The sequence below is a fragment of the Cynocephalus volans genome, chromosome 12 (genome assembly GCF_027409185.1).
Source record: "Cynocephalus volans isolate mCynVol1 chromosome 12, mCynVol1.pri, whole genome shotgun sequence".
Classification (NCBI taxonomy): domain Eukaryota; kingdom Metazoa; phylum Chordata; class Mammalia; order Dermoptera; family Cynocephalidae; genus Cynocephalus; species Cynocephalus volans.
The window spans coordinates 7,187,536-7,212,342 of record NC_084471.1 but is presented as its reverse complement, the minus strand read 5'-3'; the positions used below and the strand labels follow the sequence as shown (position 1 = coordinate 7,212,342).

The 24,807-nt window shown below is 37.2% G+C and overlaps 1 protein-coding gene across 1 annotated transcript in view; it reads right to left on the bottom strand.

The window, feature by feature from the left end:
• Positions 1-24,807, bottom strand: part of EFCAB6 (EF-hand calcium binding domain 6) — a 256,909-nt gene that overhangs the window by 146,459 nt on the left and 85,643 nt on the right. Inside the window, exons 9-11 of the mRNA XM_063076100.1 lie at positions 9,876-9,986; positions 7,488-7,596; positions 1,758-1,925 (exon numbers count right to left, since the gene is read on the bottom strand). Of these exons, the coding sequence (XP_062932170.1) occupies positions 1,758-1,925; positions 7,488-7,596; positions 9,876-9,986 (388 nt within the window). The remainder of the gene's footprint in view (positions 1-1,757; positions 1,926-7,487; positions 7,597-9,875; positions 9,987-24,807) is intronic.

The window sequence follows — 24,807 nt, the reverse complement described above, 5'->3', positions numbered from 1 at the left end:
TAAAAGGTGGGGCCTTTAAGAGGAGATTGGATCATGAGGGCATAGTCCTCGTGGATTAATCCATTCATGGGGTAATGGTTTAATGGATCGATGAGTTATGTGGGAGTAGACTGGTGGCTTTATAAGGAGAGAAAGCACATGAACAGGCTTTCGTCCTCTGGCCACGTGATGACCTATGCTGCCTGGGGACTCTGCAGGGAGTCCCCACCTGGAAAAAGGCCCTCACCAGATGCACCCCTGCAACCTGGCACTTCCTAACCTCCAAAACTGTAAGAAATAAACTGTTTCTTTATAAATTACCCAGTTTCAGGCATTCTGTTATAAGCAACAGAAAATGGGCTAAGACAAGCTTAAATACCCCAACAACAGTAATGCACAGAACACTCCCAGAGAGCCATTAAAAATCATGTTTATGAGGAGTTTTTGATGACGTGGAAGGAATGCTCGTCATATAATGTAAAGTTGAAAAAATGGGATACAAAATCATATAAATAATGAGTTCAACCACGTTTTTAAAAAAATATGTGCACACACACACATACACAATGCTTAGAATGAAATTTGTCAAAATTTTAACTGTAGGTATCTCTGGATGTTAAGATTTGGGATTTTTTATAATTATTTTCACCTCTGTAGTTTTGGATATTTTCTAAATATTATTCAATGGATATCTATTGCTTGTACAATAACAAAATATTTGAATGGGTTATATAACATGGTCTATTAAAATTACCTCCAAAATGTTAGTAGAAAACTTCCAGATATACCAAGAGAAGGTAATTTAAATATGACACTTTCACTCCAATAAATTGCCTCATTTTTAACCAAGAAGTATGTCCCGAACTCTCCACAAGACCATGATGCAAAAGCACAAGAGCTGGAAAGGATTCATTGATAATAAATTGTGTTTTGCACAGAAGCCATCAGAATAGAACGTGGCAGGCTTCAGTTAAACTATCTTAAAGCTATCCCCAGAGCAAGGCACCCCATTCAGATCCACGCAACAGAAATATCATTTTGGGGGAAATAATGAATCTCTTGATATTGCTGGTTTGATTTAGATTTACAGGTATGCCAACTTCACAAATCTAAAACAAAAAGCTGATTTGTACCTGTTAAAGGATGTCTCTAACAAACATTTCAGTAGAAGTCGGTTAAAGCCTACCGCATAAGTTATCTGAAACTAATCTGATTTTTTAAAGTTTTTTAATTTTAACATTAAAATTTTTTAATGTTAATAGCTATTAAAGATATAGAAGCATTTCTAATAATAAAACTGTCAGCTTTTCAGTCAAAAGAAACAAATACTAAAAGAAGGTGTTAGTCACTAGAGGCAATGAACAGTTATTTTTTTTAGAGTTTTTTTTTTTTTTTTGAACCAACATAGGGGACAATTCTCTACAAATGTGGACGAGAACCAGAGCAGTCGTTCAAACACTGCTTTTTAAGACGCGGTCGCAAGAGGAATGTTGTCCAAGTGCTATGAAAGGAAGTTACACCCTGGACCTCAGGAGCTGTCATTCAAGGACACATTCTCAGAAATGTCAAATATCATCCTTTGATAAGATTCAGAAACTAAAAGTTAAAATCAAACAACTCTTAAACACTTAACTGTTACTTAAAATGAAAATTAATTCAGTTGAGAAACATTGTCATCAATTGATTTCAAACTATACTTCGCCTGCATCTCGTTTCACTAAGAATATCTGATTCCTGCCGTAAGAGAAAAGCAAACCTGAAGTTGTTATAAAACTTACATTAGTGTTCTCTTCGAGCAGATCAACAAACGTGCTGGCACTGATCACTCCGGTGTCCCCAGGGTCGAGCATTTGCATTAGTTCTTTGAATTCTGAATCACTTAATTTTACAACCATGGAACTTAGAATATGTCGCAACTCTTCTCCTGTTATCTGTCCATCAGGTTTCTGAGCATGAAAGTGTATACAAGGGACTTTTTAAAAACAGAAAAAGAAAAGCACTACATATATTTAGCATCATTTAATAAAGAGCAAGCTTTGGCCAAAAAGGACTACGATTTGAAATGAGAACACCTCAACTGATGATCATTATGTAACACATGTGCCAAGAGCAGTGGGGGTTGGGAATGCTGGAACTTTCTAAGTGCAGATCCCACAATGTCCCCTATCAGGACATGGGCAGGAGACGGCCCCCGGGTGAGGAATGGGACCCATTTCTCAGGCACAGGCTGCCCCCTTTCCCTGGGGTTTCAATAGCTTCAACAGCTCCTCCTTCCCCAACCCCACCTGAGGGCTGGGTGGCCCTGCCCCACCGGGCACAAACCTTCCCGGCAGTTCAATTACAACTTGCCAGTTTATTAAGAATATTGATTACACTTGCTTTCACTAACACCAACCTCATCAATTACATAAATGGACAATTACTTAGCAAGAAAAATTTCAGCCATGCTGCATAAAGAAAACGTATTATAAGCAAAATACTGAGGCAGATTTCTTCCCCCAGAATAAAAAATTATCAATAAGTAAATTAAATATATCAAAATCAAGAGCTTCTGTTTACTGGAAAGAAAGGGAAATAAAGAGCCCCTACCTCATACAGAGACTCTGTCAACATGAATGCAATGAAAGGGTTTATTAATTGATAAAGTAGTGTATCAATGTCAAACTATTATTTTGGGGTCCAAAATCTGAAAAATATATAAGGTTCTTTTGGGGTGATTTATTACTTTAGGGGAAATATGCATGCTTACTATTTGGTTTGGGTGTGATAATCAATTTTTTAATGTCCAAATAGGAATCACTGACAACTAATTTTTAAATGATTTTTAATAAATTTATAGCATTGTGTAACCATCACCAATATCTAATTCTAGAATATTTCCTTCACCCCAATGCAAACCCAGTGCACATTTGCAGTCAGTCCCCATTTCCAGCTCCAGCCTAAGGCAGCTACTCCATTTTCTGTCTCCATATACTTGTATTTGACTTTTTCTGGATATTTCATGTAAATAGAATCATACAATAACTATATGGTCTCCTGCATCTGGCTTCTTTCACGTAGCATAGCATTTTTGAGTTCATCCATGATGTAGCATGTATCAGAATTTTGTTCCTTTTTATTCCCGATTCGCATTACATTGTATGGATATACCACATTTTGTTCATCTTGTCAAAAGGCGATGAATATTTGAATCATTTCCAGTTTAGAAATTGTGAATAATATTGCCATGAATATTTGCATACAAGTCTTTGTGTGGACATACGTTTTTATTTCTCTTGGGCAGATAACCAGGAGTAGAATTGCTAGGTCATGTGGTAAATTGCACTTAATTTTTTAAGAGACACCACACTGTTTCCCGCAGTGTTTAAGTTTCCACCTACAGTGTATGAGAGTTCCAGTACCTCCACGTCCTCGCCAAGTTAGTCCTGTCTGTCTTTTTGCTGTAGGCATCCTGGTGGGTGAGAAGTGGTGCTCACTGTGGTTTTCATTTTCATTTCTCTGATGACTAATGACGTCGAGCATCTTCTCATGTGTTTCTTGCCCATTTCTAGACTTTCTCTGGTGAAATGTCTGTTCACATCAAGAGCTGCCCATTTTAAAAATTGGGTTGCCTTCTTACTGAGTTCTAAGAGCTCGTTATTCTAGATACAAGTCCTTTACTGGATATATAATTTGTATATATTTTCTCCCAGTCTCTGGCTTGTCTTTCCACTTTCTTAATGTTATCTTTTGAAGCACAAAAGTTTTTAATCTTGATAAAGTCCAATGTATTGATTTTTTTTCTTTGACAGACCATATTTTTGGTGTTATATCTAAAAAATGTTAACCTAACACATGGTTACAAAGATTTATACATATGTTTTTATTTTAAGAGCTTATCATTTCAGCTTTTACATTTAGGTCTATTTGTGTGTGATGTAAGGGTGCTTGGAAAAAAATTCATCTTTTTGCATACAGATCTCCAACTGTCCCAGCACCATTTTAAAAAATATTATTCATTCCCCCATTGAATTGCCAAAAATAAATTGACCATAAATGTAAAAGTTTGTTTATGGACTCTGAATTCTGTTCCACTGATCTCTGTGTTTGTTCTTATTGCCAGTACCACACAGTCTTATTACTGTAGCTTTGTACTAAGATTCAAAATCTGGACATTTAAATACTCTAACTTTGTTCTTCTTTCTCAAGATTGTTTTGGCTGTTCTGCAGCCTTTGTATTTCTGGATCAGTTTTGCAATTGCAATTAAAAAAAAAAAAAAGCCAGCTAAGATTTTCATAGCATTTGTATTGAATCTATAGATCAATTTGGAGAGAACTGCCACCTTAATAATAGTGAGTCTTCCAATCCATGAATATGGAATGTCTCTTCATTTACTTACATCTTCTTTAATTTCTTTCAACAACAGTGTTTTGTAATTTCCAGTGTACAAGTCTGGAACTTCTTTTGTTAAATTTATTCCTATGTACTTTATTGTTTTTGATGCTATTGTGAATAGAATTGCTTTCTGAAGACTATTTTCAGATTGCTCACTGCGAGTTTATAGAAATACAATTGATTTTTGTACATCGATCTTTTTGTTTGTTTTCACATGTTCACATTTATTATCTATGTGTATTGATCTTGTGCCCTGCAACCTTGATGAACTCATTTATTAGCTCTAGCAGTGTGTGTATGTGTGTTGTGTCTGTACCCCTCCCTATCGCAGGGAAGGGACCTGTTCCCCACACTGCCCTCCACACCCAGGCAAAACGCCCATTGCTGCCTCCTGGCTCCCTCCCTCTGCTCTCCTTACCTAGTCCCTTCCATGGCCTAGAACGTGGCCAGGACCGAGGCAAACGGTGACGGGGGTGAGGGAGAGGGAAGTCCCACTCTGAAACCATGCCCCGTGCTCCTCTAAGGCATGTGCTCTTCGCTGCCTTACGTGGTACTCCAGAGTGGGAGCTCACCATCGGGGGACTTTGTATTACTCATCTAGGTGTTTAGCGCAAGTGCCCAATGCGGGGACCAGCATGGGCTAGGTACCCAATTCTTTTTTTTTTATGGAAAGATTCATATTATCTTTTAAAAGTTTTTTTCATTGAAACATGATTTGTTATAAATAGTCATGGAGTACAGAGTTAACTACCAATACTTGCATATAATATGTGATGATCAAATCAGGATAATTAGCATATTCATCATCACAAAATGTAATCATTCTTTGTGTCCATTAACCAATTTCTCGCTAAGCCTCCTCTTCCTCCCCCTTTCCCACTTCTAGCAACCACAGTTCTGTTCTCTCCTTTTGAAAGGTCAACGTATATTGTGATTGTTTTTTCTTTCTTTCCTTCTTTCTTCATTCCTCCCTCCCTACCTCCCTACCTCCCTTCCTTCTTTCTTTTTTAGCTCCACTTATGAGTGAGCACATGTGGTATTTCTCTTCTTCTGCCTGGCTTATTTCACTTGACATAAGTTTCTCCAAGCTCATCCATGCTGTCAATGGCAGAATTTCATCCTTATTTATGGCCGAGTAGTATTCCATTTTGTGTATATACCACATTTTCCTTAACCAGTCATCCGTTGATAGACAGTTAGGTTGGTTCCATATCTTGGCTATTGTAAATAGGGCTGCAATAAACATGGGAGTGCAGGTGTCCCTTCGACATGATGATTTCCATTCCTTTGGGTAAATACCCAGCAGTGGGATTGCTGGATCATATGGCAGTTCTATCTGCAGTTGTTTGAGGAAACTCTATACCATTTTCCATGATGGCTGTGCTAATTTACAGTCCCACCAACACTGTGGGAGGGTCCCCTTTCCCTGCATTCTCAGCAGCATTTGTTATTCTCTGTTTTTTTAATAACAGCCAGTCTAAATGGGGTGAGATGATGTCTTGATGTGGTTTTGATTTAAATTTGTCTGATGACTGGTTATGTTGAGCATTTTGTCATGTACCTGTTGGCCATTTGTATGTCTTCCTTTGAGAAATGTCTATGTAGCTCCTTTGCCTATTTTTTAATTGGATAATTTGTTTTTTTACAGTTAAGTTGTTTGAGTTCCTTGTATATTCTGGATTCTTCACCTGCACTGTGTTTATTGATCTCTGGTTGAACAGGACAGCAATTTATTTTCAACAGTCTAGTATTTGGAGTGGTTGGCATGGTTACAGCCCTCCATTAAAGGAAATGAAGGTTTCACTATTTTTAACTAAATTACTTCTTCAGTACACTCATAGAACCTGAGGTGAGCAAACACAGAAAGCCTTCATTCCTCTTTTCTGGGGCAGCTCAGTGAGCATCCTCCTGGCAGCTCTGTCGAGTGCTGAGGTGCGCCTGTGCTCGAGCCCGGGGGCCTGGTGTGCAACCCAGTTCCATCACCACTAGCCGGGCAGTCTCAGGCTGGTCACTGAGTCCCAGAGGGTCCCTTTCCTCATCTGTCCAATGGAGATAATAATAATGTCAGTCTCACCGAGGTGGTGAGAGGATTAGGTGAGTGTGTACATGAGAATCAGGTAAGACAGTGCCCAGCACATAGTAAGTGCTCAATATTATTGTTTGTTCAGAGAGACCAAGTCATAGAGACCAAAGGGTTAATTAAAATAGGCATCTCTCCCCAGGAACACAGCACACACACACCCCCCACGCTCCAAATCCACACTGTGCTTGGAAACCCCAAGCCATGGCATTCTAGAAGCAGGTGCCATGGTCTCCAGCACAGAGGGCACACGATCCAACCTTCAGGCCACCTCTAGGCACAACACGGGGGGCTTCTCCCCAGAGGGCTGCCCTGGAGCTCAGAGACTTCCCCTGGTTGGCAGGATTTGGAAGGCTGATGCTAAGGCTAAGTAACTCCTCTGGCATATGAAATCTTTTGTGCATGTCCTGTTTGAGTCTAAGGAAAAGTAATTCCCCCTACTCCTCATTACTTACTAGAGATTCGATTATTGAATGTGCTTAGTAAATAACAAACTTGGGAAATGCTGCCACATATCAAAGGTACCCAAATACTACTTTCTAAAATAAAAAGTGAGACAGGAGCTAATGTTTAAAGCAAGAAAAAGAAAGTTGCAAATTCATGAATTAGCCTCCCTTTGCAGTACAATTAAAAAATTAAATAGGCTATTTTGGAGCTGAGAAAATGTTCTTGTTATTGGGCAACAAGTTGGTTATGAACCGAAAACCTCTAGGTTTAGGTGCAGAAGATTCCACAGGTCTGGATCATTTGTTAATCAGACAGTTAACGGCGACTGGTCACTCCGTCCTTAATGACCTTGCCACACACTGCTCTCTTCCTGTTAGCGTTTGTCCTACTGTCTTGCCATTAATGCTGTCTCATCTGCCATCCTGCCTAGACTTGACTCTTGAGGCCAGGGCTTATACCTCTAAGACTCAGAACAATTCCCAGCATATAACAGTAGCTGTGTCTGTGGGGTGTCTGTGGGGTGGGTGAGTGAAGGAATATAGAGCTTTTATTGGTCTCGCTCTGAGATAATAAGTGTTTTACCAGAGAAGGGTTTCAAAATCTTACGCTGTTGATTATCAGTAATGCTTTCTTCAGCGACGTACAGCGGTCTTCAGAATGTCTAGATAACTTTGTGATGATATTTTCCTTGCAAGATTGATTTCTAGAGTTGATGCTACAGGAGGATTCGAAGAAAAACAGGAAGATTATGCTCTTGAACTTTTTTCTTTCTCAATCCAAAAAGCAAGCACCCTCACAATGACAATAACATACTCTCTTTGTGGATGACCCTTTTTCCTCAAAGTGTGATGTGCTTGTGTGGGCTCACTCGTCACTCAGTGTGATATCTAACAAGGGAGATGCCATGGAAGCAATTCCTGTGCGGGTCACCTGGCTCTGCTGGGCCGTCAGCCCCTCCCTGTGCTGAGCAACTCTGCTCAGCATCTTGCCAATTGGTGATTTGGTCTCAAGAAAGACCAGTGAAGAGGCCATGGATCACTGCTGAGACCTCAGCAGGGTGGAAAGCTGGGGACCAGCACCTGGCACATGGCAGCATGTTGCAGCACATGTTGTAGCATGTTGTACCTAAGGGCACAATCTCCAGTTTTGAAGCCATGAGCATATCAACCTTCACGACACCTCCCCTTTGTACTGACAGTGGCTGTGACCACTGAGAGGTTATCAGACCCCTCTTCCCTTCATCCCCAGAACTCAGAGCCCATCAGTCTTTGTGTGTGCTCTTGAAGACCACGGTCATCCACTCTGGAGATCAAAACCAACTTCAATATCGACTCTGATCAGAAAGGGAGACAGTCAGAATCTCATAACAAAATTCTATTTGTTGGCCTCCCTTTGTTCAGTGTTTAAGTAGACAGTTTTACATTTCCCACTAAAGGACGGGTGACAGGGCATCAGTTTACCTACAGACCCGTTGTCACACTTGCTTGGGGGTTTTGTTGCTGCATCGATACAGATTTATCTTCTTCCAGTTGTGCAAAAACATAGAAATACACACCTACCACTACTTTTCAGAAACATATATGTATACTCTGGCTTCTTGTGTCTCAGTTCTTTATGTGACTTGTTGGAGCCTAGTTTTTCTTAGACCACTAGCACTGGCATGAACGGATACTTTTCACAGCAGTTTTTAATCCACCGATCACACTGGCATTGGGACGGGACAATTCTTTGTGTGGGGGACTCACTACAGCATGTTAATCAGCATCTCTGGCCTCTACCCACTAGATTTCAGTAGCACCTCCACCCTCTGTTGTGACAACCAAAAATGTCTCATGACATTGCCAAATGTCTTCTGGGGGGCAAGATAGCCCCCAGTTGAGAAACACTGTTTTAGAGTAAAGAAAATTTTAACTTTAATTCTGACAGCCCTAGACAAGGTGCCATCAGACAAGAAAACTACAAAGAAACAGAAGTCACTTCAGTTAAGAAATGAACTCGTAGAGTTCTATCCCAGAAGCAGGGAGAACGGGCTCTGAATGCCTGGAAGTCTGTTAAGCAGGACAGTGCATTCACAGATGCCTGAGATGGAGATAGGACCCAGTGAAACGGGAATTAACCCTGTGGTATATTTTCCTTTACAACAGAGCACACACAGTGCTTTCAATGAACATGCTGAGAGTATAAAGCCTGTTCTTTTCTTTAAGATTCATATAGGGCAATCGATACAGGATGCACGCCCACGTAAACAAAATACTTCTTAGAGCAAAAGTCTAAATTCCAACATGTCATATTATTAAATATTTTTTTTTACATTTTGGGGGCCCCATCAAAATTTACGTGATATTGTAAATCTGAAATTATAATAGATATTAGAATAAAAACAGAAATGATGCCCAAGGCACATAATCCACATGACCCACAATATCTGCACCATGCAGAGAGTGGCTGGAAAACAAGTTAACAGATATTGTTCCCTTCCATATAACATATAACACTCAGCAAACACACGGTTACACAGTTTACACACAACTTAACAAGAACACACTCCGAGCTCAGGGCCACGGCAGCAGCAACAGGTGTACTCCTGGAGCCTCGGAGCCCCGCTGCTGCCTCCACGACATACTAAGCATATGAGCAAGTGAAGATCTCAGTCTTATTTTCCTCATCTAGAAGTTAGAATAATAATTATACCAACCTTATAGTTTATAGCAGCTTTAAATAAAATGTATAGTGGACTATCTGGTACAAAACTCTGCTATCTACCCATTGTGAATCCTTGAAACAACACACTGCACCCCACAAATAAGTACAAGTAAATGTTTAAAAAAGTATAAAAAATAATTTATAAGCTGTAAATCACTATGTAAAAGTTGGCAACTTTCAACAAAGACTAATTGGTCTTTCAAAAAATTAAGAAAATTAACTTGGATATTCTCTAACCTTTTACATATTATGATATGTGTAACTGAAATTTAGCTCTCATTTTTTACGTACCTATTTTTTTTTGTCAGAGGAGCTATATTGCTAGCTTCCAACCCCTGAGGCTCATGTAATGATGTTAGGAATTGCTTCCAATTGATTTTAGTGGTGGTTTTAAGTCCAAACCTGGATTAAAAAGAACACAAAAGATATTACTTTAAACACAGTTTTCCATAACACTGCATGGATTACATGTTTAATATTGAATTGAAAATGGCAGCAATGAATGGATAGAAAGTTTCAACTCTAAGTAAACACAATCACTTATTAAAAAAAAGTCATTTAGCACTACAAATTGATTTTTAAAAAGCAAGGAAAAATCAAACATACATCTCTGTGTCTATATATTGTTAGTGGTAGTGTCTGAAGGAAGAAACAAGAGGGCTTGATTAAAATTCTAAAGTCCCTGAAATAATTCTTTCGAGGTCATTATTTGAAGAGCTCAGTTATTGTGGCAGGCAGAATAATGGCCTCCAAGTGTTCACATCCCAATCCTTGGAGTCTGTGAATACGTTATCGTACGTGGCAAAAGGGACTTTGTAGATGGGATTGAGGGTGGGCCTCAAGATGGAGAGAGTAGCCTGGGTTAGCCAGGTGGGCTCAATCTAATCACATGAGTTCTTGGAATTGGAGAACTTTTCCCAGCTGTAGCCAGAAGAAGATGTGACAGCAGATGAAGGGCCAAAGACATGTGACACTGTTGGTTTTGAAGATGGGGGAAGGAGCCATGCACCATTCAATGTTGCAGCTTCTAGAAGCTGGACAGGCGAGAAGCAGACTTGCCCCAGAAGGAACCAAGCCCTGCTAACTCCTCGATTTTAGCCCCGTGAGACCATGTGGGGCTGCTAAGCTACCAGCTGTGAAGATCATAAATTTGTGTTGTCTGAAGCCACTAGGCTTGTGGACTTTTTAAAGGCAGCAATGGAAACTAGTACAGACGAAGATTTAGCAAGAAAAAGCAATTGAAAAACTGTTCAAAAACAAATTTCCAAAGTTAATATGGTCCCATGAGTCAGGACCCAATAATTTCGAGTTATAAGACACCAGCAGGAACAACCTGCTGTGAGCATAGGTTTGGGATACAGAAAGGCCAGAGTGCAAATCCCTGCTCTGTCACTCCCCAATGATGTGACCTTGACAAGTTGCTTCCTATTTTAATGTTCTACTCTTCCCTTCTGTAAAATGAGAATAATAACATTTACTGGGAGGGTCGTTATAAGGATTAGAGCTAATAGATTAAAAAGCCTGTACCACAGGCTGGATAACCAGTAAGTGTTCAACCACACACCCTGACCTGCTGTGCACGTTACTTATGCATTAAGCATCATCCATACTTCATAACAGCATGACAAAAAGTAGTTTTGTCTGAGATCCTTAGACGACAGATACGAGATACCAAAGTGGGCATGAGACAGACTGCCCTGTTTTAATTGCTAAAACTCAGTGGCCGAGAGAGAACTGGTTAGACAAACTTAACACTTTTTACCTACTTGTAGAGTATTAAAAAGTCCAGAAAATAGAGGCTAAGAGAGAGGATTTGGGGAGAAAATCTTTTGGTATGCTGTGAATCCCAACCTCAGCACACAAGGAAGGCTGAAGGATGTCGATCCCTCACCTGAAGCCTTGTGAAAGGAACTGGTTCTACTCAGGAGCTTGATACATAACCCTGCAACTGGGGGTATGAGGTATCAGCGCCTGACTCCCACATAGAGATCTCACAGGTGAGGGATGGGCTGGATGGTTGCTGAAAAGAAAAATGGGGGTGGAGGGCTGTGGGTTGGCTTGCTCTACCGCAGTCATCAGGAAAACAATTCCTGAGGGTTTCATGCAGATCAGATGTGGGCCACGTGAGAGAGAGAGCATGTGCACACACAAACGCACACGGGGGCATCTCTGCTCCTGCCCAAGGTGGCCCCCTGGAGGAATGAACAGACCTTAATAGAGGTTTCCCTTCTTTATTCTCAGACTCCCAGGTCTGCGAAGGGAATAAGCAATCAGCTGGAACAGAGATGCATTTGCCTCCATCAAATGTGAAATCCAAAACCAACAAGGCCCTCATGGAAGTAAACACCTTCAGACACTTTTTAGACCCCAAGAATGCGGCTTAAAGCTCATGGCAGTGCCAGTCAAAAGAACTTTCTCAGTCTTTTCTTTCCTTCCTCTGGGTATTTCAGTTGCTGGAGGAGTCAGAAATTGAGTTTGCAAAATGAGGAAGCAAGGGAAGTGCAAAGTGGGGAGAGGAGGAAGCAGCCATGGCGCCCCTTCATTCCCTCCTGGGGGAGGGAACACAATTCACATTTAAATCAAGCCTACAGCTTTTGACTGCTAGGTGACACAGGCCATTGCTTTACTAAACCAAGGCTCCTCATCCGATCTAAGGCAAACCTGAAACATCAAGGTCTGCTCATGTTTTTATCCGGGGCAAAAGAACTATTCCAATTGAACAAATTTAAAGATACAGTGGGAAAAAAATTAAGCCCATGAGTCTTGCCAGTTCAACTTAGGTTACATATGCATCTATCCAGCCAGCTATCCATCTATTCAAGCATCCACATTATAGTATCAAGCTACCGTCTTCTTTCACCTGCATTATTGCAACAATCCCCTAGTTGGTCTCTTGTACCTACTCTTGCCTTCCTCCAATATATTTCCACCAGCCTGATCTTATGAAATGCAAATCTGATCAGACTACTCTCCTGCTTAAAATCTTTCCTCCCCATTACTCATAGGATAAAAGCTAAACTCCTCCTGTAACTTACAAGCCTGCATAGCTCGGCCCAGCTCCCATCTCCAGCCTCGTCCCATAGCTTGCTCCCCTTGCTTTCCTAGCTCCAGCCACACAGCTCAGATCTTCAAAAGGTTCATGCTGTTCCCTGCCCCAGACCCCTCACACTTCTTCCCTCCTTTACCAGCAGCCACATTCTCCCATCAGTACCTACTTCCCATACTTGACATACTTAATTCTACTCTCTTTCAAGTCTCAACTGAATCATTACTTCCTCGAAAAAACCTTCTCTGATTTCCATAACCAGAGCTAAAACAGTACTTGAAAAAGTCTGTGGAAAAATAGAATTAAAAGAGAATATGAATCTTTCCATGAACTTTTTGAAGACCCTTATATTTATTTCCCCTATTGTAGCACTATGGCTCCTTCCTTTATGCATTTATCATTATTTCAGTATTATTATTATTATTATTATTATTATTATTATTATTGTAGCACTTTCACTATGATTATGATTCTAGCAGCTAATACTTGATAAATGGTTATTATTTCTATTTCTGCTACTAGCATGTGTACATGGGCACAAGAAAGAGAGACAGAGACTGATTAATAGATTTTGTTAGGCACACATGGTAACATCTAAACAAGTCGACTGTGACCTTGGTTTGATGTAAAACTATTCACACACACACGAAAAGTTTTCACCTTTCTTACTCAGCCTTTCTTCCCCAAACTTTGTGCACTATTTTGATATGGTTTGTCAAATTATATATTCTCATCTTAAATTTCAGCAAGCTGAATATTAATTTTCTATAATGGAAATATTATGGCTACTATTAAAAACAGAATCAGCTTCAACATATTATGTTTATTAAAATTGCCTGTTTTTAAGGAAAAATATTAAATAAGATCTTTGCTTGGTACCATATACTAAAACAGATTCAATATGTATTAAAATGTTAAATGTAAAAACTGTTACTACTAAAAAAGAAAATCTGGGTATATACAAGGGTACTTCAAAAAGTTCATGGAAAAATAAAAAGATAATATGAATCTTCCCATGAATTTTATAAAGTACCTTCATATTTATCTGATACTGGAATATGAATGAGTTTTTAAGCAAAACTTGAGAAGAAATCTCAAACACCAATTTAATTACATAAAAATACAAAATTTCTGTATACCACAAATACTAATAAAATTTAAAAGCAAAACAAGAGACTAACAAAATTATCTATTATAAATATGCATAATAAATTGTTAATATTCTTAAAACATAAAGTATTTTATTAAAATAAAAACACTAAATTAAAATAAAACACAAATTAAAATAAAAACGCTAAAATTTGATTTCTTCTAGCAGTGGTGAAGTGAGATTCTACTGAATTGACCCTCCTGCAGATAACCACAATAAACTCTGGGCATAATACCAAAAGCAGCTACCTGAAAGCACTGTGAACAGTGCAGGCAAAGTCTGGTGGCAAATCATGCTGAGAAGAGTGGAGTTGCAGGGAGTATTTTCAATGCTTTTAGCCTAGGGCTAGGCACTGCAGCTTGAGGGACAGCAGGAGCACTGGTTTGAAAAAAAAAAGTAGCTTTTATATCCTGGAACGCTAGAAAAACTACCACAGGCAAACCATGGCCACTAGACAGAAAGGAAATGCTGAAAGAGAAAGAGCTAGAGAGGAATCTCCAAATTCTATCTCACCACATTTCTGACCAGCTCCTGAACCTCACATGCTCAGAATATACTCAAAATAGCTTAGCTAAACACAAAAAATCTGAACCAAGATCAGAGCTGTCACCCAAAAAATACTGTGCAATTTGAATCCAACCCAGATAATCACCTACTAAAAGAAAAGAAAAAACATTCAGTGCAGGAAAAAAATAACCAAATTTAGAGTCTCTACAATTCAACATTCCAAATGTCCAGGATACATTCCAAAATTACAGGACATAAGAACAACCAGGAAAATGGAACACATACTAAGGAGAAAAGAAAATCAACTGAGATAACACAAATACTGATGTTAACACACAAGGATTTTAAAAGGAATGATTATAGCTATTCTCAATGAAAAAAATGAAAATAAGCCCACAATAAATCAAAAGATAGGAAATCTCAGCAGAGAAATGGACATAAAAAGAACTAAATGAAAACTTTAGAACAAAAAACATACTATCCGAAATAAAACATTCACTGGATAAACTTAATAAAAGAATGGATAGGACAGAGGAAAGAGAAAGTGAGCTTACATATAGACTAACAGAAACCATCCCATATGAAGAACATAGAATACCCATATATTCATAAAATAAATAGAGACTCAAAAACATGTTATAAAACACCAGACAGTCTAACATACATGTAATTGGAGTCGCAAAAGGAGAGGAGAGAAAGAATAGGGCAGAAAAAATATTTGAAGAAATAAAGGCCAAAATTTGCCAAAATTTAATTAAAGATAAACATTTACAGATTTAAGATGAGCAACAAACATCAAGCAGAATACACGTGAAAAATGCCCTGTCAAGGCACATCACAGTTACAAAGTTGACAGTCAAATTTGAAGGGTAAATTTTGAATGTAACAAGAGAAAAATGACTCTTTACATACAGGAGGGCAACAATTTAATGGATGACTTCTCATCCAAAACAATGGAGGCCAAGAGATGTAAAACAACATCATGAAGTGCTAAAAGAAAGAAAAATGTTACCCAAGAATTTTCCAACTCAGAAAAATCCTTCAAAAATGAAGGAGAAATAAAGACATTTCTAAATAAAAGAAAACTAAGAGAATCCATTATAAGCACATTTGTACCTCAATAAAGAGAGTTCTTCAGGCTGAAGAGAAATGACAGCAGATGGAGACCTTGGCTTCTCAGAAAGGGACAAAGAAAGTGTCATAAATAGCAAGTTTCTAAAAAAATTTTTTTCCCTTATTTTTCTTAATCTCATATGGCTATATAAAGCAAAAAATAATAACATTGTCTTGTGGGATTTATAACATAGATAGATATAATACATATAATATCCATAGCATAAAGGACCCGGGGCATGATATAGACCTACATGCTTGCGCAGTTTCTATGTTTTATTGTGAACTGGTACAATATTAACTGTATGTAGATTTGGAACAATTAAAGGTATATTCTATAATCTCCAGAGGATCCATTAAAAATCATGAAAAGGAATATAGCTAAAAAGACTATAAGAAAATTAAAATGGAATTCTAAAATTCAAATAATCTAAAAAGAAATCAAGAGAAAAAGAACAAGAAACAAAAACAAAACAGAACAAAAATTGAGGGGACAAAGAGGAAAAAAAAGGAGACCCAAACCCAAACATAGCAATAACACATTAAATATTAATGGACTAAATATTTTAATTAATAGGTAGCGAGCAACTATCAGAATGGATTTTTAAAAAGCAAGACCCAAATTTATGCTGTCACTCGAGAGATACATGTAATCTAAAGACACAGATAAGTTGAAAGTAAAAGGACACTACTTTAAGCCATATGATAAAGGTCAACATCAACCGTGACAAATCATATTGATACTATATATCTTTGATATGATGTGATGAGAATGGTGCTTTACCACTTTGGGCCTTCTCCCAAAAAACATTTTATTCCAGTCTAATCAGCCAAATCCCAACTGAGGACATTCTTTAAAATATCTGACCAGTAATCCTCAAAATTGGCAAGGTTATCAAAAAAGAAGAAAGAAAGAAAGAAAAGGGAGGGAGGGAGGGAGGGAGGAAGAAAGAAAGAGAGAGAGAGAGAGAGAGAGAAGAAAGAAAGAAAGAAAGAAAGAAAGAAAGAGAAAGAAAGAAAGAAAGAAAGAAAGAAAGAAAGAAAGAAAGAAAGAAAGAAAGAAAGAAAGAAAGAAAGAAAGAAAGAAAGAAAGAAAGAAAAAGAAAGAAAAGAGGTGGTCCTAGGCAGGAGCCAAGGGCAGTCCCCTCCACCCAGAAGCAGGTAAGGAGCATGTTGAAAACACCACTTCCACATGGTGGCCCACCACAGCCACTGCCACAGCCTTGGCTGCTGCAAAAGCTGCTCAAAGCCACAGCAGTAGCCACAGCCACCATTCAGGTGGCCTGCCAGACACTCGACTACACTGACACAAGGAGAGTCTCCAGCAGAGCCCAGAAAAAGAAGAGGACATCACTCTCCTCAAAGCCCACTCCAGAGTAATAGAAGCAGCAGCTGCTCCACCAGATGACCAGACATCAACATAGAGATACTAGAAATATGAAAAATCCAAGAAAATATGACACTCCAAAGAATACAGTAATTCTCACACACCAGACCCTTGAAATGACTGAAAAGGACCTCTGAGCAACAATCTTAAGGAAACTCATTGATATACAAGAAGACTCAGTTAGACAACATAATGAAATGAGAAAAAAAAATCCAGGATGTGAAAAAGGAAATTTACAAAGAGATTAATACCTTAAAAAAGAATGTAGCAGAACTCTTGGAACTGAAAGATTCACTCAACAGAATAAAAAACACAACTGATAATAGCTTAGGCAGCAGATTAGAAAAAGCAGAAGAAAGAATTTCTTATCTTGAAGATACTCTTTTTGAAACAACCCAGGCAGACCAAAAAACAAACAAACAACAACAACAACAAAAAAAAGAAGAAAGAATTTTAAAAAATGAGGAAAATCTAAGAGAGCTAGCAGACATCCTTAAGTGCACAAACTTTTGAATCATGGGTATTCCAGAAGGGGAGGAGAAAGGAAAAGGCATGGAAAACCTATTCAATGAAATAGTAATGGAAAACTTCCAAGGTATAGTGACAGACATGGACCTTCAAATCCAGGAGCCTCAAAGATCCCCAAAAAGATCCTCTCCAAGACACATTACAGTCAAACTGGCAAAGCTCAAAGACAAAGAGAGAATCTTAAAAGAAGCCAGAGAAAAGCATCAAGTAGTCACCTGTAAGGGAGCGATCTCAGACTCACGGCAGACTTCTGTCTGGTTTTTTTGTTTGTTTTTGGCAGCTGGCTGGACTAGGATCCAGACCTGTGATCTTGGTGTTATAAGGCTGAACAGCAGACTTCTCAACAGAAACTCTACAGGTGCCTTGGATTGAGTGTCCCCCCAAAACCTGGCCCCACTGTGACAGTGTTAAGAGGGTGGGAAATCATGTTATGGTAATTGAAAGGTGGAGCCTTGGAGAGGTGATAAGATTATAGGACCATACCGTAGTGAATGGATTAATAATGATGATCAAGGGCGTGGCTGTGGGGGCTTTAAAAGAAGAGCACATGAGAGGTTCCCCTCTCTCTGCTCCGCCATTTTCTGCTACGTGAGACCCCTGAGTCACTGTTGCCACCACTGAGACCCTCACCAGCTGTGTTCCCTGGACTGTGGACTTCCCAGCCTCCAAAACTGTAAGCAATAAATTTCATTTTCTTTATAAATCACCCAGTTCCAGGTATTTTGTTATAAGCAACAGAAATGGACTAATACAACAGGCCAGAAGAAAATGGGATAATATATTTAAAATACTAAAACAAAAAAACTGCCAGTCAAGCATACTACACCCAGCAAGGCTATCCTTCAGAAAAGAGGGAGAAATAGTGTATTTTCCAGACAAACAAAAACTGTGGGACTTCACCACCACACAACCAGTCCTGCATCTGGAATATGAAAAACTATAATCACTACCACGAATACACAAGAAAGAACAAAACCCACTGGTAGAACAAAAATGCAAATGAGAAAGAGAAAGAAACTAAATCTTACCACCACAAAAAAACAAAAACAAAAACAAAACATAATGAAAGGAAACAAACTCTCAGTCTCTTTGGAAGATGACAGGGAAACAATTCATTTTTCTAAAACTAGTAAGTAAAAGGAAAGTGTCAAGCACTCATCCTGTCTTTCCTATATAAATTATTCCTCAGGGTAACCATAAATACTTGAGGAGGGAACATTTCTGTCTAGTGAAGTATCCCAACTAGTAAATAAACAGGGAATAAAATAATTAGAATATGGTATTTTGCAAACCCCTATTGAAATAATGGCTCTAGCAAATGACCATGCATGTCTGCTAAGATCACAGAGACACGATCAGACATAATGGGCCTCCTGCACTAAGAACATGCACCTCTGAAGCCAAATCTAATCTGGGTGAAACCAAGCCTCAGGATCCAGCAACCAATCATCAGGAAACGCAAGGGACAGTGGAACATGTTAAGTGGCACTACTGGGATAGAGCCAGCAAGACAGACCTTGGGAAACTTTATGGGGCAGAGGAGAAAAAACTAGATGAAGGGGAACCTGCAGATTAAAAGAAACTTAAGAGACAGCTGACACAGAAATCAATGCAACAAGCAGAACTTGTTTGGATCCTGATGTAAACAAACCAATTGAAAGAAAGAGGGAAAGGGAGAGCATTGGAGAAATTTAAACATGTTTGATGTTTGATTATATTAAGGAATTATTATTGATTTTTAAAATCTGAGTATATACTGCAAAAAAAAAAGAAATTAAAGCAAACGAATTTAAGTTTTCTTGTACTGAAAATAACCTATGATTGTATGTTTTGCATTCCTAGAAGTAGGTTAACTGTGTTTTTAAATTGTTATAACTTCACACCATTTCAAAATCTTCTCTACAAAATTTGTTTGGCTTGAACGACAAAGCCATGACAATTTGTTCTTTGATGCAATTGTACTTCCAATTTCTTGTGCATGTAAGATTTCAATAAAAGTCAAAAATCCTAAAAAAAAAAAAAAAAAGAAGAAGAAGAAGAAAGAAAGTATAGAAAATCCTGAATAACTGTCATAATCAAGAGGAGACTAAGGACACTAAATGACTACTAAATGTAATGGGGCATCCTAGATAATATCCTGGAACAGAAAAAGGATATTAGGGAAAAACTGAGGAAATATGAATAAAGTATATGGACTTTAGTTATTAATAATGTATCAATATTAGTTCATTAAATGTAAAAAACTTACCATATTAATGAAAGAAGCGAAATAATATGGGAAACTATGAAGTATACTGAAACTCTGTACTATTGTTACAATAATTCTGTTAAGTGCAAAACTGTTCTAAAATAAAAAGATTATTTTTAAAAAGGTAATGAGGGAATATTATGAATATTTAGTATTATGCCTATACATTTGACAACTAAGATGAAATGGAATTTGTTGAAAAATACAAGTTACCAAAAATGACCCAAGAAGAGAGATAAAACTTGAATAGTTATATATTATTTTTTTCAAAATTGAATTTGTGATTTAAACCATTTCCAAAAAGAAAATTCTAGGTATACATAGCTTTTCAGGTAAATTCTATCAAACATTTAAGGAATATAAGTAATGCCATTCAGAAAGCAGAGTTTGGGAAGAAAAACATTTCCCAACACATTTTCCAAGGTCAGTGTTACTCTGATCCCAAACTCAAATCTTTTATGAGACTAGGCAATGTTAGACAAACATTATTCATGAAAAAAGATGCAGAAAAAGTAACAAAATTTAGCAAATAATATCAAACAATATATAAAAAGGATAATATGTTATCACCAAGTGAGATTTAATCCCAGAATGCAAGGTTGGCTTTACATTTGAAAATCAATCAATGTAATTCACCATATCAATAGGAGAACAAAGAAATACTTACATGATCATCAAGAATAGATACAGAAAAAGCATTTAACAAAATTTAACATGTGATTAAAAAAAAAACTTTAAACAAACAAGGAATAGAAAGCAAATTCCTTAAAATAACAAAGGACATCTACAAAAAAACCTATGGCTAACATCACACTCAATGGTTTAAGATGCAATGTTCTCTACCTAGGATCAGGAATAAAGCAGAAATGTCCAATATCACCCTTTCTGTTCAACATTGTACTTAAAGTCCTGGCTATTCCTAGCCAGTAAAACTGCCTAGACAACAAAACTGTTCTAGCCAATAAAATAAGGCAAGAGAAAGAAATAAAATATATTTATACACAGATTGGAAAAAAAGAAGTAAGTTTGCCTTTATTTTCAGGCAACATGACTGTGTATTTAGAAAACACTAGTGGATCTACAATAAAAAGTACTAGAACTAAAATCAGTGAATTTAGTAATGTCACAGTATTCAAGGTAAATACACAAAATCAATTGTATTTCTAATTATTAGCCATAAATAGTTGGAAAATGAAAATTTAAAAAGGTCCATGTACAATTGAATCAAAAAATAAAAATACTTAGAAATGCTTTGTAGATATGTGCAAGATCTGAGCATTGTGAACAACCAAACCTTGCCCAGGAAAAATAAAGACCCAAATAAATGCAAAGATTTAACATGTTTATGGAGTGGAAATTTTAATATTGTTAAACTGGTAAAGTGGCCTTTCTCCCAATGTCCTCATAATCAAAATCCTGGGAGACTTTTTTTTTTAGCATATTGACAAACTGATTCTAAAATGAATGTGTAGAAAGGCAGAGAACCTATAATAGCCAGACAATTTTGAAAGAGAAGAACAAGTTTGGAGGACTTAGACAATCTTATTTCAAGACTTAGTTATTTAGCTGCAGTAATCAAAAGAATACGGCACTGATGTAAGAATAGACCTACAGATTAATTGAAGAGACCAGACAGTCCAGAAACATACACTTATATGGTCAATTAATTTTCAACAAAGGTGTAAAGTAGTTTATTGGAGAAAGGACACTCTTTTCAACAAATGGTGCTGGGACAACTGCATATCTGTATAACAGCAGAACGAACCTTGACCCTTACCTCACAACATATACAAAAAATAACTAGAAATGGACCTAAATGTAAGCTAAAATTATTAAACTTTTGGTAGAAAACACAGGATACAATCCTTGTGATATTGGGTTAGGCAAAGATTTTTGAAAGTGGACTCTGCAAAAATTACCCATAAAAATTTTAAAATGGACCTCTATCAAAATGAAAAACTTTTGCATTCCAAAAGACACAGTTAAGAATATGAAAAAGCAAGCCACACTGAGAGAAAATGTTTTGAAAACATATATCTGATAAAGGGCTTATACCCAGAATACATAAAGAACTCTTCCAAATAAATAATAAGAAAACAAACAATGCAATATAAATAGATAAAAGATTTGCACAGATCCTTCACAAAAGAAGATATATAAATGGCCAATAGTCACATAAAAAGAGGATTAACCGCATTTGTCTTCAGAAAAATGCAAATTAAAAGCAGAATGAGCCCCTGAGAGAGGGCCGCAGTCATCGCCAGCCCCCTGGGACCCAAGGCAGCAACCAGCAGCTGAACATCAACAAACTTGCTGATATTGCTGCAGACACCAGGGTGGAACAAGTAGACTGCAATAACCTTACTCACAATAACTAAACACCAATGGAGAGAGACAAGAAATATGAAAAACCAAGAAAGTACAACACCTCCAAAGGAATACAACAACTCTCAAGTTCTAGGCCCTATAGAACAGGAAGTCCTTGAAATGACTGACAAGGAATTTCCAGTAACAATCCTTAGGAAACTTAATGAGATACATGGAGACTCAGTTAATCAACACAATGAAATGAAAAAAAGTATACAGGACCTGAAAGAAGAAATGTACAAAGAAATCACTGCCTTGAAAAAGAATGTAGCAAAGCTTGTGGAGCTGAAGGATTCGTTCAGCTAAATAAAAAACACAACAGAGAGCTTAAAAAAAAAAGGAAAAAGAATTTAAAAACTTGAAGAAAATCTGAGAGAGAAAAACAGATGACCTCAAACACTCCAATATCTGAATCATGGGTATACCAGAGGGGGAGGAAAAAGGAATGGCCTTGAAAACATATTCAATGAAATAATACCAGAAAACTTCCCAGGTATAGGAAGAGATACAGATCTTCAGATTCAGGAAGCTCAAAGATCTCCCAACATATTCAACCTAAAAAGATCCTCTTCAAGACACGTTATAGTCAAATTGGCAAAACTCACAAGACAAAGAGAGAATCTTAAAAGCTGCAAGAGAGAAGCATCAAGTCACCTATAAGGGAACCCTTATCATACTAACATCACACTTTTCATCAGAAACCCTAAAACCCAGAAGAGACTGGGACGACATATTCAAAATACTAAAAGACAAAAGTTGCTAGCCAAGAATACTTTACCCAGCAAGGCTATCCTTCCAAAAGAAAGGACAAATAGTATATTTCCCAGACAAGCAAAAACCGAGGGAATTCACTACCTCATGATCAGCCTTATAAGAAATTCTCATGGGAGTACTGGGAGTACCTGAAAAACAACCATCGCTACCATGAATACTCAAGATAGAACAAAACCCACCAGTAAAATAAAATGTTAACAATGAAGAGAGAGGAAAAGAAAAAGGTTTATCCACTATTCCAAGAAACCAACAAACACAGAAGACAATCAGTAAATCAGAAAGAAAGGAACAAAAGATATTTAAAACATCCAAACTAAAATCAGTATAATGCCAGGAGTAAATCAATATTTTTCAATAATAACTCAATATAAAAGATTTGAATTCCTCACTCAAAAGACACAGACTGACTGATTGGATTAAAAAGATGGACCCAACAATATGCTGCCTTCAAGAAACCCACCTCACTTGTAAAGATACACATAGACTAAGAGTGAAAGGATGGAAAAAGATATACCACGCAAACAGAAATGAAAAAAGATCTGGAGTAGCTTATTCTTATATCAAATAAAATAGACTTTAAATCAAAAACCATAAAAAAAGATAAAGAAAGCCAGTATATAATGATAAAAGGATCTATTCAGTAAGAAGACATAACAATCATAAATATTTATATACCCAACTTAGGAGCAGCCAGATGTATAAAGCAAACACTATTAGATCTAAAGAAAGAGATAGACATGAATACCATAATACTTGGGGATCTGAACACCACACTCTCCACATTGGAAAGGTCATCTAGGCAAAAAATCAACAAACACAAGACCTTAATAACACTTTAGACCAACTGGACTTGGCAAATATATACAGAACATTTCATCCAACAACGTCAGAATATTCATTCCTCTCTTCAGTACATGGAACATTCTCCATGATAGACTACATGTTAGATCACAAATCAAGTCTCAACAAATTCAAAAATATTGGAATCATTCCATGTATTTTTTCTGACCACAACAGATTAAAACTAGAAATCAATAACAAATGAAACTCTGGAAACTATACAAATACATAGAAATTAAACAACATTCTACTTAATGAAGTATGGGTCCAAGAAGAAATTAAACAGGAAATCAAAAAATTTATTGACACTAATGAAAATAATGACACATCACACCAAAACCTGTAGGATACTGCAAAAGCAGTACTAAGGGGGAAATTTATTGCATTAAATGCTTACATCAGAAGAATGGAAAGATGGCAAGTGAACAACCTAACACTTCACCTTAAAGAATTAGAAAGACAAGAAAAATCCAAACCAAAAGTTAGTAAACAGAAAGAAATAATTAAGATCAGAGCAGAACTAAATGAAATAGAAACCCCCAAAATGATATAACAGATCAATGAAACAAAAAGTTGGTTTTTTGAAAAGATAAATAAAATTGACAAACCATTAGCAAGGTTAACTAAAAAAAGAAGAGAGAAGACACAAATAACAAAAATTAGAAATGAAAATGGTGATATTACAACTGATACTTAGCTAATAGAATACAGCAACACATACATACAATTATACACCATGATCAAGTGGGATTCATCCCAGGGATGCAAGTTTGGTTCAACATGCACAAATCAATAAATGTGATACACTACATCAATAAAATCAAAGACAAAAACCATATGAGCATCTCTATAGACACTGAAAAAGCATTTGACAATATTCAACATTCATTCATGATAACATTGCCTCATAAAATGAGTTTGGGAGGGTGGCCTCCATTTCAATTTTTTGGAATAGTTTGTACAGACTTGGTATTAATTCTTCTTTAAAGGTTTGGTAAAATTCTGCAGTGAAGCCGTACAAAGTCAACATGCAAAAATCAGTAGCATTTCTATATTCTAACAATGAACTGGCAGAGAAGGAAATCAAGAAAGCTATCTCATTTACATTAGCCACAAAAAAACCCAAAAAACAAACAAACAAAAACCCTAGGAATAAATTTAACCAAGGATGTGACAAATCTCTATGATGAGAACTACAAACCACTGTTGAGAGAAATTAAAGAGGACACAAGAAGATGGGAAGATATCCCATGCTCTTGGATC